This window comes from Watersipora subatra, chromosome 9 (assembly GCF_963576615.1).
Source record: "Watersipora subatra chromosome 9, tzWatSuba1.1, whole genome shotgun sequence".
In the NCBI taxonomy this organism is placed as follows: domain Eukaryota; kingdom Metazoa; phylum Bryozoa; class Gymnolaemata; order Cheilostomatida; family Watersiporidae; genus Watersipora; species Watersipora subatra.
This window is the reverse complement of record NC_088716.1, coordinates 46,889,352-46,906,826: the sequence shown is the minus strand read 5'-3', so window position 1 is coordinate 46,906,826 and position 17,475 is coordinate 46,889,352. Positions and strand designations below refer to the sequence as shown.

The 17,475-nt window shown below is 34.0% G+C and overlaps 1 protein-coding gene across 2 annotated transcripts; it reads right to left on the bottom strand.

The window, feature by feature from the left end:
* Positions 1-684: 684 nt before the first annotated feature.
* Positions 685-16,492, bottom strand: LOC137404003 (cytochrome b5 reductase 4-like). Of its 2 annotated transcripts, none has more exons than XM_068090159.1 (11): positions 16,344-16,492; positions 16,018-16,125; positions 14,770-14,870; positions 13,216-13,330; positions 10,436-10,529; positions 9,725-9,879; positions 9,082-9,378; positions 6,361-6,495; positions 4,609-4,837; positions 2,323-2,487; positions 685-1,262 (listed from the first exon to the last, which is right to left on the bottom strand). In XM_068090159.1, exons 1-11 carry the CDS (start codon positions 16,480-16,482, stop codon positions 1,208-1,210), a joined length of 1,593 nt encoding a protein of 530 aa, XP_067946260.1. In that variant the 5' UTR covers positions 16,483-16,492; the 3' UTR covers positions 685-1,207. The 2 variants fall into 2 exon arrangements, with proteins under 2 accessions (XP_067946260.1, XP_067946262.1); XM_068090161.1 differs by having other exon boundaries at positions 16,284-16,379.
* Between the last annotated feature and the right edge of the window lie 983 nt (positions 16,493-17,475).

Genomic DNA, 17,475 nt, shown 5'->3' with positions numbered 1-17,475 from the left:
AAAAGAATCAAATATAGAATAATATGGGCAACACTTGCAATCAATTCTGTAAAAATTCTTCATAGCTTTCTAGTAGTTTTCTGAGAAAGAAAGTGAAAGTGATGCAAAGACTAATAAAAAGACAAATAAAAAATAAAAACGGAAAGGCATGATAATTTAAGATAAAGCTAAAAACCATCATCAAATACAAAAACACAAAAAGTCGTAGTAATTTACATTTCTCAGACTAGCTCCGTATCTCTATAATCACCTTCAGCTATGTATTAGTTTAGATTATATATAAAATAATTCCATACATTCAGTTTTACAATGTTTTATATGATGCATTTGTCTTATTGCCACACTTAACTGAACAATTATCCATTCAATTTTTTGAGCTTTTGAAAGAAAAAATAAAATGAAGTATATTTGTAAAGGAATATTTGCTCCAATATATGATTCTTTCGACACGCAAATAAAGGTACAAATTAATTTGTTGCAGGCATTGAAATTTGACTGTATAACATTACATTACCCTCTGCTAGCTGGTAATATCAGTTTAAAAAACTCCAAAAACAATAATTTGAAGTGAGTGGATAAACTTAAAGATGCAGTCATGTATAACTTGAATGATCATTTCACTTCTCAGAAAAGTAAAGTGCAACCAATCTAAAGCTGCTATAATTATAACATCCTTATGCTAACAGACTTTATTCAAGATGAGATTCAATGTTTGAAAGACTACTAAAGTCAACACAAACCAGGAATCCCATAACAAAATATGATCTTAAAGGTACTAATATGGTAAAACATTGGGTACACAAGTTATAATCGTTTTCTTTAAGTAGGGCAATGTATAATTTGTAGAACTTCAAAAAATAATGCAAAGTAAAATGACCAAAGATATTCACAAATAAGTTATCACTGCAAGTATTTTCAAGAAAGCAATTTCTTTCGTCAAGATATTTTGTTCCAACAGCATGATTGAAATGCTACACAACGGTAAAATAGCCATGCAACCACATGAATGCGCGTTCCCTTCACGCATTGAATTACAATGACACTCTTGTAATAGGGCTTAGCTGAAGAAGTTACAGTCAAAAATAAAAATTAAAGAATGGCGATGAAATATATATCAGCTAAGGAGTCAGTTTGAAAATAAGAAAGAGACATTTCACAGATAGAATTAGGTTAAATAATTGGTACAGACAATTGAGGTGGTGAGTGTCTATTCCTGGAAAATATGCATCTGCTCCTTGTTGCAATTCATTTCGGCTAAGTACCTAGAAAATGTTTGTTAATTGGTTATCGTCGTCTGAATAACCATGATAGCGTGCACATATGTGTGTATGAATACTAGTACAAGCAGTAATGTCATACACTATCACACGTGCAAGCATGTGTGATGAGAGTACATATGACATGCCCTGCAAGCTCTAGTAGTATAGCTCCCGAGTCTAACATCTCTATGAGATTGCTGTTGTAATGACTTTTAAAATATGTAATGTTCTATGCATTCAACAAACATTCCATAATTCTCATCAATAAATATGCTTTATATAAACTCAAAATGGACGAAAAACAAAATAGTAAACACTAATATAAAACCAGTAAAAAGTTTTAAATTGTGTCAAACTGGACGATTTTCTTGTAAAAGCATCGTCCCTGTTGGAAATATTTTGGCTACAAATTTTATCAAACACAGATTTATATCTTGGCGAATTGTTGATCAATCTACTTGGTAAATCTGTTCTAAGCTTAATTCCCATCAGAAGCTTCTATTCTACAAAAACTGGACAATGTCTTTAAATTTGTTTATAGAAAATTTGTTTAAGTAAAATGTATTTAGCTTCAAAGACCTGCCTAGACATTTTGTACAAACTGTTGATTAACTTTGTATACTGAGCATCATGAAATAAAATATCAAATATTTTCATAAATAAAATCATAAAATATAGGCAGGCAAAGAGCAAAACTTTTACGGTGAATTCTTAAAAGAAACACAAAAAGAAATGGTGCGCATGCATGTAGCTAGACTGCTAGTAAAAACAGTCTAGCTTGTTTTTACTAGCTAACAGCCTCGCACTCATAGCGTATCCATAGATCATTCTTCTGATATGTGCGGAAGAGAAGGAAGAAGAATAAACAGTGTAGCCAATTAAGAACAGATAGTGCAAAATATCTACTAAAGATGACTAGCTATATAGTACATATAGCCTTTAAAAGTCTAGCCAAGTTACATGCCAGGGTCAAACGTAATCACATGTAAGTTCATGCCATACAGCTGTAAGCATTCTTTCATGTAAATTTAAACAACAACAATATCCTTCAAATTGTGCTTACTTTTGGCAAAGTCTCACGAAAGGTATGGGACCACAAACAGCTACAAATGTTTGAGACTTAGTATCGATAGGCAGATAGTTAGCCAACATTTCGCTAGAAAGCTTGCCCACAGACCCATCCCAGGACTTGTCAGCGTCTGAGATGACATGTGTCACTTTAAGACCACTAAAATACCAATAACTGCAGTTAGCCTCAGCCCTGTACATCAAACAGCTATAAATCTGAGGGTCAAAGATTGACCAAGGATTTGTAAAACAAACAAAAATTATTTGGCCAATAAAACAGACCATAAAAAATTGGTAACAATTTGGAAGAAAAAGGAACCAAATGAGGCATTTCATCAGTCAGCATGTTGAGTGGGCATTCAAGATATGAGAGTGAGATGTTTAATTATTTGATATGAATACTAGTACTACTAATGATAATAATAATAATATTTAAATGCATGTTAAGCAATGAAACAAAACAACGAAAATCATAATTTAAAGTTCGCATTTTACTTTTGCAGTTTAGTGATTGGCTGGAGGTACAGCAACCCACTTTTGCAGTTTAGTGATTGGCTGGAGGTACAGCAACCCACTTTTGCAGTTTAGTGATTGGCTGGAGGTACAGCAACCCACTTTTGCAGTTTAGTGATTGGCTGGAGACACAACAACCCACTTTTGCAATTTAGTGATTGGCTGGAGGCACAACAGCTCACTTTTGCCTATGCAATGTGACTGATTACTCACACCCAACTCATCCTTCATATCAAAATAGTCCACCAGTTGTACCTAAGGCGTGTCTCAAGTGTAACCAAAGCAGCAAAGATTAGGCAGTGACATATTTTGAAAAAAAAGTTTAAGAAGTCGCGGTACATTTGACGTGGAAAGACTGAGCCACGGCATATATCACATTCAATAATAATAAAATTGTTAAAGCGAGCACTTCTTCCAGTCCTATGACCAATCAGAAGGTTTCATAGTTTCAAAACAAACAGTCTATTTTTAAAAATTTATTTTATTTATTTATTTTAAAGTTATTTTTAAATGTTTATTAAGTTAAATGTTAATTTAAAAGTAATCTAAACCGCAGTTAAAGAATACTAAAAATAACCATCAACATCTTACAACTAACTTTCATCAAGAGAAATAACAAAACTTGTAAGACTACATCACTTCATTAGATTACTCTATTTTACTGGATTTCAATTATTTTAAGGCTATAAAAACTTGTTAAAATCATTAAAATTGACACACAAAAGCAAAAAGTCTTTCAGCAATTGGAGAAAAAATCAAAATGCTAATGAGCCGCTGCTTAGCTAAACAAGAGATAACACACCAATAGAGAGGTGGCCAACACAATTACATCATTTATTCAACTAGCAAAAGAAGGCATATCTCTAAACCGAGTAATTATTTGAATTCGTCTGCTATGTACTAGATAGCTCCCTGGGTTTCAGAACAACATAGCAAATTTTTAGAAAGCTAGAAAGCATATGCTAGACCAAAACCGAGCCAATAAACCAAAAAAATTATGATTTGAAATGAGAAGTTCTCTACTTGGATGAGCTGCAGCTCGCACACTGCACATCATAGCTACGCATGAGTTTCGTCAACTTTACACTGGTGTGCTTTAGACTTTCTCTGGAACGAATAATTGTTTGTACCGGTGAGAAGTGACATGCGCAGTAGACTAAAGAAACTTTGTAACAAAGTATTAATCGAGTCGAGAAATGACAATGTTTCAACTTGGTTGTAGAGCCTGCTATACTAATTTCCTGCCTATGACTAACTGTAATATAGAGGGCATTGTAGTGGGTTTGACTAACCAAAAGTCAATACACCAGAAGACATAGAAATATAGCCATAGACCTCTACTGCACCAGCAAAGATCGACAGAAATTAGATCAAAACAATTTGAAAGATCGATCCTAGCAAGGAATATTGGTCATGAACGAATATCACCTCTGGCTGATGTACCAGATTGTTCCAAAAGTATTGGCAATGTCTCGAAGCAAGAAACATGCCCAAGTAACTGAGTTTAGTGTTGTCAGTACTGACCTTGACAAAATGTCTTTGTGGCAGCTAACGTTATTACTTCCAACACTTGCCGGCCGCGAAAGTTATTACTTCAAGTAATCATTAATGCATAGAATGAACTGCTAGATTGGATTAAAAAAACATTCGTCTTGTGAGGTGTATGAAACGGCTAACAAATATCACAATTTTATATTTAACCAAAATTTCAATCCCAAAGAGTAGCAAAATAAGGGTAATTGATCAGCTTTGGCCAGCTCGCATGTACCTGTCTTTCTGAAGAGATAAGTTGTTCAAGTCTTCCTTCCAGATAATATCCGATGGTGTTTTGTTGAAAAAGACCAAGTGAACTAATTTACCAGCTCCTAAGCAATGAGCTATCAGCTTCATCATGGGTGTTACACCAGTGCCCGCAGCTAGCAGAAGTACTGATGGGTACGACTCTAACTGCAAAGCATTAAACTGACCCTTTGGATGACTCACCAATACCTGAGCACCTAAAACATGATCATTGTGCAATTGAAAAAATGAAAGATCAACAGAGTTGTATACTTGAGTAGGAGTAAGGATAGAGTTGTATACTTGAGTAGGAGTAAAGATAGAGTTGTATACTTGAGTAAGAGTAAGGATAGAGTTGTATACTTGAGTAGGAGTAAGGATAGAGTTGTACACTTGAGTAGGAGTATGGATAGAGTTGTATACTTGAGTAGGAGTATGGATAGAGTTGTATACTTGAGTAGGAGTAAAGATAGAGTTATATACTTGAGTAGGAATAAGGATAGAGTTGTATACTTGAGTAGGAGTAAGGATAGAGCTGTATACTTGAGTAGGAGTAAGGATAGAGTTGTATACTTGAGTAGGAGTAAGGATAGAGTTGTATACTTGAGTAGGAGTAAGGATAGAGTTGTATACTTGAGTAGGAGTAAGGATAGAGCTGTATACTTGAGTAGGAGTAAGGATAGAGTTGTATACTTGAGTAGGAGTAAGGATAGAGTTGTATACTTGAGTAGGAGTAAGGATAGAGCTGTATACTTGAGTAGGAGTAAAGATAGAGTGCTATACTTGTATAAAACTACATATAAAGTTGAACATCTGTATAGAACTATTGATCGAGTTGTACACTTGTGCAAAGAAATGTGTACAGTTGTACACATTCACAGGATAGAAATTGAAATGTAAACTTATGAATGGTGCAGATCAGAGTGTACACTTTCGAAGGAGTGTGGATTATAATGTACACTATTAAGGAGGATAGATTAGATAGTATATTTATGAAGATGTAAGGGATAGAGAGCATACTTATGAAGGGATATGGATTACAATGTACGCTTATGAAAAAATATAGATTAACATTTACACTAATGAAGGAGGGTGGTTATACAAATAAATTTTTAAAAGCTTGTAAAAAATTTATAAAACTTTCTAAAAACACTGAATGGAAATTGCTGATTGCAACATATGGCCACTGCGTTGTAAACCACTACTCGGGCATAACATTTTACAATAGCGCTCAGATATAAATATTTATGTTGTGATGTTGGTTACAAGGACTCTATCTAACGAGTCCACCAAAATTCAATTCTGATATTCATAGTTATACATAAGATAGGCAACTCCAACAAGAAACTACTAAATTTCGAGCAGTTACTTGATAGATGTAACATAAAGGTTTTCAGCACATATCTAATGCCAAATGTATGAAATAGGGGATTCTGGGGCACCAACAAAATACTACCTATAGTTTGTTGGATCATATTTTATGATCGCAAAAACAACTCAAATGGTTACGAATCCCAGATCATCCTTCATTTGCTAGATCACGAGGTAGATCAAGATTGCTGGGTCTTTCTAATTATATGCATGTAGTTTCATATTTCGCCTTAATTTTATGACCCGCGTGCACAAATTGAAATATTATATGGCAATTAAATGCTGCCAATGTTTTTTACTTCAAGTTATCAGATACCTCCAATCTAGACAATTATGCTAAGATCATGTCACAGTAGATATCATCACTCACCTGGTTGAAGAGAATGTATATATTGAGTCAGTGCACCGTCTGGATATATTTTTATAATCAAGTAAATATTGTTGGATGGAAGTTGGAAACCATCGAGTTTACAAATGGGAGTATAACTTCTCGTGATCTCCATACCTGCAAGTAAACAGCTTCAAGGACATGTTTCCAGCATATTAGGAGCAAAAGAGAGGGTGTGGACTTTCATGGGGGTTGGTTCGAGTGCAAGAGAAGACAATCAGAAAACAATTCGCAGAGGTTTTAAAATCGTTGTTTACAAGAGTTCACACTAAGCTATCAGTGTTTGTTTCCAGTCAAAATCTAGTACATGTAGTTTAAACCTAGCAAATCATACTAACTGTGCTTGCCATAACCGTCAGTCATCTATTTTGACTGGCATAAAGAACTTTGTTACAATCGATTACAAGTGACAAATCACACCCATTTTAACATTGATGCATTTTTGTTTATTAGTACCACTCTCGCAGTCTGGTGTGAAATAAGTGACCATCAGGTGTACTAACAAAGCTCAGAGACTAACCCATCCGCACTATTATTTTGGAACGCCAGAAGGCAGTCGATTGGTACAGGTGTGAGAGTGTTGGTCTAGGAAACTGCATGTCATAAGCTCGAATCATGTGCAAAGCAACCCAACCTTTAACCCTGGCTTCAGACACACGGACGGACGGACAGACGGACGGACATAGCTCTTTGTATTGTAAACACTAGTACCAAGGCAATCCAGTGCGTCGTGAAAGATTATCAGGTGTAATAACTATGATAATTATTATCATAGTTATTACACCTGATAATTGTTAGCCTTTCACATATTACAATTATTCCAAAATGTGAAAGGCTAACAACTAGCGCAGGTGTTAGAGTGTCGGTCTATCGCGAGTTTGAATCCCATACGATGCAATCTTTTTCTCAACATTTAACCACACCTTCCGACAGACGGACGAACACGGCTCATATTATAGTAAAGATTACCATATGGTCATTCTCACTTGAGAGTGTTTCATCTGATAAATAGCCAGAAGGGTTAGACAAAGAACAGCAGATGCTGACTATCAGCTATTGCCTCAAACATTCATTCGATATTAACTATTGTATTAACTATTAACTATAGTATTAACTATTGTATTAACTATTAACTATTGTATTAACTATTAACTATTGTATTAACTATTGTATTAACTATTAAAAATTGTATTAACTATTAACTATTGTATTAACTATTGTATTAACTATTAACTATTGTATTAACTATTAACTATTGTATTAACTATTGTATTAACTATTAAAAATTGTATTAACTATTAACTATTGTATTAACTATTAAAAATTGTATTAACTATTAACTATTGTATTAACTATTAAAAATTGTATTAACTATTAACTATTGTATTAACTATTGTATTAACTATTAACTATTGTATTAACTATTGTATTAACTATTGTATTAACTAATAACTATTGTATTAACTATTGTATTAACTACTGTATTTACTATTAACTATTGTATTAACCATTAACTATTGTATTAACTATCAACTATTGTATTAACTATTAAAAATTGTATTAACTATTAACTATTGTATTAACTATTGTATTAACTATTGTATTAACTATTGTATTAACTAATAACTATTGTATTAACTATTGTATTAACTACTGTATTAACTATTAACTACTGTATTAACTAATAACTATTGTATTAACTATTGTATTAACTACTGTATTAACTATTAACTATTGTATTAACTATTAACTATTGTATTAACTATTAACTATTGTATTAACTATTAACTATTGTATCAACTATTAGCTATAGGTCGACTGAATTGCTCTTTGTTCACCTTCACTATGCGGTGTACATGCTTTCTTTAAAGATAATTAACTACAAACAGATCATAGTACAACCTACACTCTTACATTGCATGCCAGCTTTCTCTGCAGCTTTTTTAGAAGATTTAATGGCAAATGAACCTCAAGTTGCATTGAGTAAAGATATTTTTATGAGCAGAAATTAAAATAAAGCTCAAAAAGATGATTGAAAGTAGCGTGTATCGAAATGGAATGGTTATGAAAAGCACAGTAGTTAATACTAATAGTACCATGTCAATGAAATCACTTGTGATGAATACTGCTGCGCCATGATTTCCTTAACTAAACTTCTATGGTCATTAGCTGCTGGCTTCAGACACCTACTGATAAACTATCGAAATCATTGTTAGTTACTTATGTCCTTCAGTCCATCTACCTACATGTAATAAAAACTGAATGAGTAATGAATGAACAAATACGATATACTCGACCACTTGTAAAAGTGAATCTTTGCTATCTAGAAATTCTCCACTTGTTTATTTTGGTGGGATGCTAAAAATGGATACACCAAGCGTATCCAAGCGTACACTGACAGCGTATCGGGGTAAACAAATGTCAGGACAGTGTAAACAAATTCCAGCCGCCCAACCTTTACAACAGCGCATGAAAAAAATAAATGGTGAAACATGTTTTTATATTTAAAACTATTTCAAATAATATGTAATCCTTTTAATATTTGTCAACGAAATAGAGATATTTTTGAATAGGTGAAACTCTACAAATTGTTGTCAAATTCTGGGAAATTGGAATTGTCTGCTCCATCAATTGACATTGAAATAATACACTCTCGTTAAGCGAGTGATGATAGTTAGCTGTTATGAATATAAATGATATTACCTAGTATCTCGGCCTTCAGGTTTACATGATATCCTAATGGCACAATCATATGACAGCCTTGGGGAAGTGCTACGGTGTATAGACCAGTATCATGGGTAAGCTTGGCCACTTCTGTCAGCGTGCAAGGAATGTAGTCAATATCAGAATTGTCATCTACTATGGAATCGTGCTCAGTTAGGTATTGTCCCAGTTTGTTCCACTTGAGAGAATGTTCAACTTTGGGTAAATCTATTTCGATTTTTCCTGTGCTTTTGGCAGATGTGATAGAGTAGGAGAGAGCTAGTGGATTTGAAGGAACTGCAAAGATACATATTAAATCAACTAACTGGTTGTATAATAAGTACGGCAAAGGGATAGCCAAGCATTTCTACAACTACCATCACATACTGTTTCTTAAAAAGGACTAAAGCAAATGTCCGGAACATTAAGAAATTACTCAGTTGAACTAATGAATACCATAATCAAATAATGTTGAGCTTTTATTAAAAACCATCACAAAAAAGATCGTGGTCCAACAATAAGGGAGGAGACAGCCTGTAATAATTCACTCTTCAATATTTCAACACAAATTTTATTTGAACAAAAATTTATCAAATTAGTATTACTGCAAAAAGCGTCTAGTTTCTAGTAAAAATAAACCCACCAAAATGAAGACGATATACTTTGCCGCCAGGAAGATAAATGGAGATCTTGACATTACCATCTGGCCGCTCAAGTACTGCACACTCGGTGCCCATCCCAGGTATGCGGGTGTATATGGACACTTTGATGGAAGTGTCATTCTGGAAATAGTCGTATCTACACAGAAACATATATGAGGACCTTATGTTCATATATAAGGCACAATATGGCAGGTTGGCTTACCTTGTGAAAGAGACAAACAAATAGGTCTAGTTTAAACAAAGACTTCAATGTACTTATTTCACTACTATTATCCTGATATCCTTCGATTGCCACGCATTAGGACCAGCTTATGGTAGTTGGGTTGTATCATACTAACAAAGTGATGGGGTGAGATGGTTAGTTTAGTATCTGTTAATGTCATATCTCTATAATAGGGTTAGAAATCAAATATAAGTTAGTAGTTTTATTAGATGAAGAAGTTGTTTTCTCTTGTAAGGAAATGAACAGCTCTGAACTGAAGCCAAATTTCATCGCTGACTACTGCTCAATGATTGATTTTGCAAAGCAGAACGGCACTTACTAACTGTAATCAAAACGATTCAATAAAAAAACAATACACAGATGCAAAAAATTTAAATGTAACTAAATAAAACAATGTAGAACTAGGACCACAAATCAATAACAATAAACAATTACAGATTAGAAAGGCGGTGCAACCAATGGTCCCTACCTTGGTTTGCTAGGAGCTCTACTAAATGGAACCTGTGTAGCACTCTGAGTACCTACTTGAGGTTTGTTGACCGTAGAAAGATTTGTTCCCATAGCTGTAATCAATAGGCAGAGTAAACAGACGGCCTATATGCCGAAATACAGGGTAAGGGTAGTTTTATTGCATCTAGAAAAGACCAACAACATGTATTTTCCTAATCTTTTACAGAAAGACACAATTATGCAAAATAGGTGTTCCTAAAAGAATAGCTACACGAAAACATAAATATTTTTCTTAAGGGCTCATATCTTAAATGAAGCAATCAAAGTTTGCAATGAATTGTTGTGTATCCAAACCCACATAGCGCTTGACATTGATTAAACAACGATAGTGAAAGTAGTGAAAAAAAATTTCACTTGTAATAATTTGGCAAATCAAACTTGCCAAAAAGTGTTGCCACATCAAAAAGTAACATTACCAATGACATGTTTGGTTAGGGTAAGTATATTTTGAGTAGCTGTATTTAAAGCAAATAAATAACATGAATAAACGGTAGAGAAGAAACAAAGAGAGAACTGTCCTTGTAAATTGATACGAGCCAAACCAAAGTGAGGTTCAGTAGCACATGATCAAACCAAACAGAGCAAAACTACAACTCAATTTTAAGATTTTTTATCTACTGCAGTTACACAAAAAATTTATCTTAACTCTATTATCTATCACCACAAAGGTAACTTGTAAGTTTATCAAGTGCGTAATTACGATGATACATTATGTGTAAAAACTAAAAAAGTTCAAACTTTCCAGTTAAAAGTGGTGGCCATAGCGGATAAGTCATACTCTGCAGGTGAGATAAAAGTAGATATACCAGAACATTTCCTTCGTAACTCTATTCTTTTGTGATAAGAACAGCATTTATATTTTTAAACTACAGAACTCAGCTAATGCCCACTTCAATACATGGATTTTCGAAATCTGATGTAAATTTTCTGCAAATATTGTATCTCGACATACAAAGTAAATTTCAACATATGACATCCGAAGTTTATCAAAACAACAGTTTTATAAATCAGCACATTCATACACCACTCTTTTTACGTATTTGTTTCATTGCACAAACAATACTACATAGCTCTTCGCACCTTCTTTTGAAAGTTTTAAAATCATGCACTTCAAAGAAGAGCACATGTGGTAAATGTGAACACAGGCTGGAATGCTGTTCTTAGCATGAAAAGATAAATCATCAAAAAGCCTGAGCAAATATCTTCATATCATTTTGTTCAAGTCTCTCAAGCCATCTTGTGATCATCATTAAAAATAAAGGAGATCCAAATGAGTCAAAGCTAAAGACCAGCAAAAAGTGCAGAGGCTGACCATGATGGTTAAGCACAAAATAAAAAAGGTATAAAATACAAAAACAAAAAATATACGAATAAATATGTTACATTAGTTAATAATGTTCACGTAGTCTAAATGTGACTAGCTCCATATCCCTATTGCACCCTCTACCTATAAACCACCCATTACCTATAACACTGTAGACACACCTCAAATGGCCTGTTTTCAATATGAAGGAGATGAGACAATGAAAAGCTCCTTTTAAATTTGTTATCAGTATATGTATTGAGCTTCTGAATATAATTTAGTTTTTTACATTCAGTTTTATTCATGTAGTTTTACATTATACATATAATAATAATAATATATGTAATTACTGGAAGTGTATGACGTCAAGTTTTTTCAGCTGTGACTCAAACTAAAATACAGTGCAGTCTTATAAGAATACAGTGGATGCCCCTATAAGATAAATCTCCTTTAATATAAATCTCTTATAACGTAAATTCCACTTGACCTAATGAAATTGTGTTAGACTTTGCTTGGCACTAGCAAAGCAAAGCTTGCAAAGTGTAAAGTCGGTGCAAGCTAGTGCTGGGCACAGCTCATAAAACTCGTCGAACTCGCTGGTTTATGTTCTCTCGAGTCTCGGTAATAGAAATTTTTAGTATTCTGATCTTGCGGGTTCGGTTTTTGACTCGCGAGTTCAAGTTTTGGTACACGAATCGGTCGAGGAGAGTGGACAAAAACTCGGTCTATATCGCCTTGCGCAATGAGCATTGTTTAACGACCCGCCTGTTAACGCTGCGAGCACGAATACCGATTGTTAGAAAATAGTAAAAAATAATAAATAAATGGAATATAATGGAATATAATAATATAATATAAATTGAATAATATAATTGCATTGTAAATTTTAAGATGTCTGATGTTTGAAAATTCTAGACATGAAATCCATATCAACAAACCCGATTTCCCAAAACCCGTTGGCTAAGAAGTACTCATGCCCAGCACTAGTGCAAGCTCTCAATATGGACTCGAACAGCGAGAGTTCCATATTTAGCCTTAAAGTATCATTTTCTCTCTTGTCACACTTGAATAAGAAAACAACGTACAGAGGTATTATATATACTAGTACCTTCACAGTCTAGTGTGCCATGAGAGATCATCAGAAGTGTCAATAAAGCAAAAAACAACTATTTGCACAAGTAATTTTATCCTATCTTCTAACCCTGGCTTCGAAAAAATAAATGGACAGACACACACCACCCTTACAATGAAACATATATTTGTTTGTTTTACTTTATTTTAAACATATGCAATACTTTGTGTTTTTTTTGTTTCATCATAGACCTTGCTGTCCAGAAAAAAAATGAAACTTACCTCCCGAGTCCCGACAGCAACGCTAAATGTTGTAAAAAGAATCAGTTGAATCTATAGCCTGCAGGTAAGCGTTATGTGCATACCTCTAGGTGGAGCTAAGAGATTGCCATATTGTGGGGCTTTAACCATGCCATTGTTTACAAGCTTTCCAACAAGACACTTCTTCAGCATGGAGCCATAGTTCACCCACCTGTGTACCTAAAGACAGTATAGCAATGTAGGTAAAATCCCCATGAAAAATATGATAGTATAATCCAAGTATTAAATACGTATAGTAAGAACACAGCACGCGGGTATACGATTCACGTTAAATTAAACTTTCAACATGCTATGCACACAAGATGCTGTTGCCGGAGGTAATATGCTATGCACACAAGCTGCTGTTGCCGGAGGTGATATGCTATGTACACAAGCTGCTGTTGTCGGAGGTGATGTAAAAAATAAATTGGACAGAATAGTAAAGGTGTGGCAAAACTTTGGTTTGCTAAAAACGGACCATGTAGCCATGCTTAAAGACCTACCACTTCTTTAATGAGACACTATAGAGACTTGTTAGCGAGACATATGTGAACCTGCGATTCTGTGATACAACATCAGTTATAAATATCCAGCTAGAAAAGCTATTTATTACCGAGGTGAAGATTAGATTACCATCAAGTTGTTCTTTTCTAAAAATTAAAAAGACTTTCCAAACCAATTAAACTCACTGATACCAAATTATTTTTCAACATCACTTTAATTCCTGAGACTAATATAAACAACAAATTAAAAACAAACATAGACAGAGATAACAAACTCCCCATTTTGTCACACTACAATTTTTCAAGTTGCATACTCTTAAAATTGATCATGTGACCCAATACTTCGCAAATAATTTCTGCAGCACTTTTCAATTATCACAGGTGACCAACAGGCTTGTCATGATTATCAGACAATGATATGTACTTCTTTGAGCTAAGATTAAAAAATTAAACGAATTTTTACGGTAAGTTATAAGATATCAGTGCTGAAAGTGACAGCATTACAATGACGATGAAATAGACACATAAGAACAATAGACGGGGTTTCATTGAATGTGTGAAGTATATTTGTGAAATTATTTCGACGAATGCAATTGCGTGAGAGTGTAAACAGAAGCCATCTTGTACAACTACGTCCCATTTGAGCCGTTTTGGAAAAAGATTATAATCTATGGCAGTCTAGTGATGGCGGCGATTAACTGTTCGTTTTTGAGCTTTTAAGAGCTTGTAATCACATTTCCACATATTTTGAACCTACAACACAGCAGAGTAAGACATGGTGAATCTTTTAATACCAAATAACTGTAATGTGAATTTTGTTGCAAGTCAACCTTTAACAGAAATATTTCACAAATGTATTAACTTCACAAGATAATTTTCTTGTAATCTATATGTTCTTTATCTAAACACTCCACCTAATTTCCAGACAGGCTGCATCCTAATGTCAATGAACTATCAGGTCGAAAATGACCATATTGAATATGCAACCATGATGATACCATTCAAATTAACCATTCCAAAGTTTGACGTTTGCTGTTTTTCCAAAAACCAATTAAACTCATATTGCCAAATCCTAAAATTAAAAATACATTCCTTCTAATAAGCACCATATAATACCTCATTGAATATCTGTGTAGCATCTTTGCCAGCTCCTTTCATAATTTCAGCAACACCTCCAGGGTGAAACTTTATGTACTGCGTTACGTTATATACAGCACCTGCAACACAGAGATATCAGTTGCCAAGTTTTCTAGCCCCACTATAAACTTAAAAACATGTCTGCAGTTGAATTGATTCATATGAAAAATAAAAATGGCTAACACAATTTTGCTATCATCAGAAACTGGTAGTTTTATCAAAATACCAAATACTTAACAAATACAGGAACCTGAACAAAATTGAATGAGATATCTAACTCAAATCCCTTTTTCTAAAAAAATTTTTACGAATGCATTTGATTACAAACTAATGACTACAAGCTTAGTGAGTATCAGAACTTGATCTAAAGAAAGAAGACAACTCTTACAGAAAAGACACCAAGATATTGCAGAAGACTACATTTATTGTTTTTTGAAGTTGGAAACGATCAAATACTAAAATTTATCCTGTTCACAATTACCCAACTGGTTTCAGAGAAGCTGTATTTGGCAAGCTTAATAAACTAATTATAAATACTTCTTGGAATCTTTACTATAATAAGAACAGTGTCCGTCCAAAGCCACGCTAAGGGCGTTAGAAAAAATAATTACCTCGTACAGAAATTGAACTCAAATCCTCAATTTTACAGTAATTCGCTCTAATCACTACACCACTCAACCGCCTCGCCACTTCACAAATTAATTATGCATATTTATATTGATTACTCATTACGATCTCTTATAATACACAAAACTGCCAAGTGTACTGTAATCAATAATGAGTAGCCATGCTACTTTTGTTGACCTAATTTAGTTTTCAGACGTAATTAGTTTAGTCTTACCTGTAGCTTTTTATCTATGTGTTTAAATTTGTTAAGTCTATGGGTATAGCACAGAATATAGAGAGTACTAGTTCTGTTATTTGAATATAAGCTGCATGTAAGAAATACTAAGGCATTCAATCGAATGCTTAAGCATTAAGCCAGAAGGAGATGCTATAGACTGTGGTTGCCTCTTTCGCCACAAATGTTTACCAACCACAAAAAGCCAAACTATTTGTTTCCCTTATGTGATACCCTAAGGCTAAGCCAATCTGAAGTGTGCATGCCTCTGTTCTTAATAATCTTTTACCAAAGATTTTGCCGCATCACTCAGTTTAGAGGTAAATTTGCCAAAGAGGCATTAATTGAGCGATTGGTATTAGATTAACTTGTAACAACTTGCATACCATCAATAGCCATCCAGCAATCGTCTTCACTCTTGTGTTTACTTAGTTCATCTGGTGTGACTCTGATTAGTCGGCCACCAACTCCCGATAGGTCTGCTCCGCTGTTACCTACATAGTGAATTTTTGTTCACTCACTCATGCAACTCGAAACAGTAAAATAAATTTATCTATACTATTTAGATAGACAATTACAAGGGTGGAGATTGTATAGAATCTCAAAGACGCAAAAGAAGAAAACTCCCATTCCACGCCACGTGAGTACTAACCTAAAGTGAGCTGCCAAAATGTAAATCAGAAGATTGTGAAAAGAAGAGGAACAGTCATACCAAGTCGTATCCAATCCATAAGTGAGCGACCTTTTGGTAATGCCACTTTGTTTCTTCCTGTACTAGCAGCATCATTGCCACTACCTTGTCGTTGAGGAGAATTTGCAGAAGGAAATAAGTATACACCTGAGTTTGACATGTCGCAAGTGGGTAACTGAAATATATACAAATGATAAATTAATAATTTATTAATTTATATCTGATAATATAATATAATAATTAAATGTGATACAGAGACAGGAAACTGGATCTCATAACTGGAAAGAGAACATAACTGTCCAACAGGTGGGCCAGGCATTGTCTAAAGGAATCCTACAACCTCTATTTTGGTGTTGCCATAAATAACATTACGGTAAAATTAGGCATTTGTTGAAACAGACCAGTCATTTTCAGAGTTTATGAATATGTGAACAGCCTATAGATGACAAAAAGAGAATATGTTCATAGTAGGCCAACCAATAAACACAGCAAAGTGCTATATTGTCTTAATTGATAAAGTGTTCTTTCCATATCTAGGATGTTCCACGAGTTTGTTTGTTTGCTTTATTTCATCAATAATATATTAATACATACAAAAGAAAAGAAAACTAGACAACGAGCATCGAGAGAAGGTGATGATGAGGCCATGTGAGCAATAGCAAAAGCTAATATTTAGCGCAGACCTAGGTGGCAGATTACAGGCAAAAATTAATGAAGCATTATAGTTAAAAAAAATTATCCCAATAGCCATGCCCTTAAGCTCCTCTTAAAACCTAGCGTGTTTTGTATACTGTGAATAGAAATAGACAGTGTTCCATAAAACAGCTTCTTGATAAATTGTTCTTTTGTGAGCAGCAGCGGAAGATGATTTAGGTAGAAGTAAGTTGAATTGAATACCAAGTGTTTTTTGCTCACCTTGAGGTAGTATGTATTAGATATTGATCAGTCAGTTAGGTATTAGCAGGATAGAATGAAAGGTTTTTGCTAGAGTCTAGACAGATAACTAATATTGTCAGCTGCAAATCATTGCACTGTTCTTAGTGATCAAGGTAAGTAACTTGTACAGCTCGTATGTAAAAAATATTTATAGATGTTAAAGTAGTTGATATAAGTGCCATAGATGATCTGCTGCTTTGAATGTGATGAGAGATTT

Excerpts from the sequence above, each read along its gene's own strand:
- LOC137404003 (XM_068090159.1), bottom strand. The coding sequence starts at position 16,482 with ATGTCAAACTCAGGTGTATACTTATTTCCTTCTGCAAATTCTCCTCAA. Across the intron at positions 13,331-14,769 it reads CTACACAGATATTCAATGAG|GTACACAGGTGGGTGAACTA; the intron begins GTATTATATGGT and ends TACTGTCTTTAG. Across the intron at positions 1,263-2,322 it reads TTCGTGAGACTTTGCCAAAA|GTACTTAGCCGAAATGAATT; the intron begins GTAAGCACAATT and ends AACATTTTCTAG.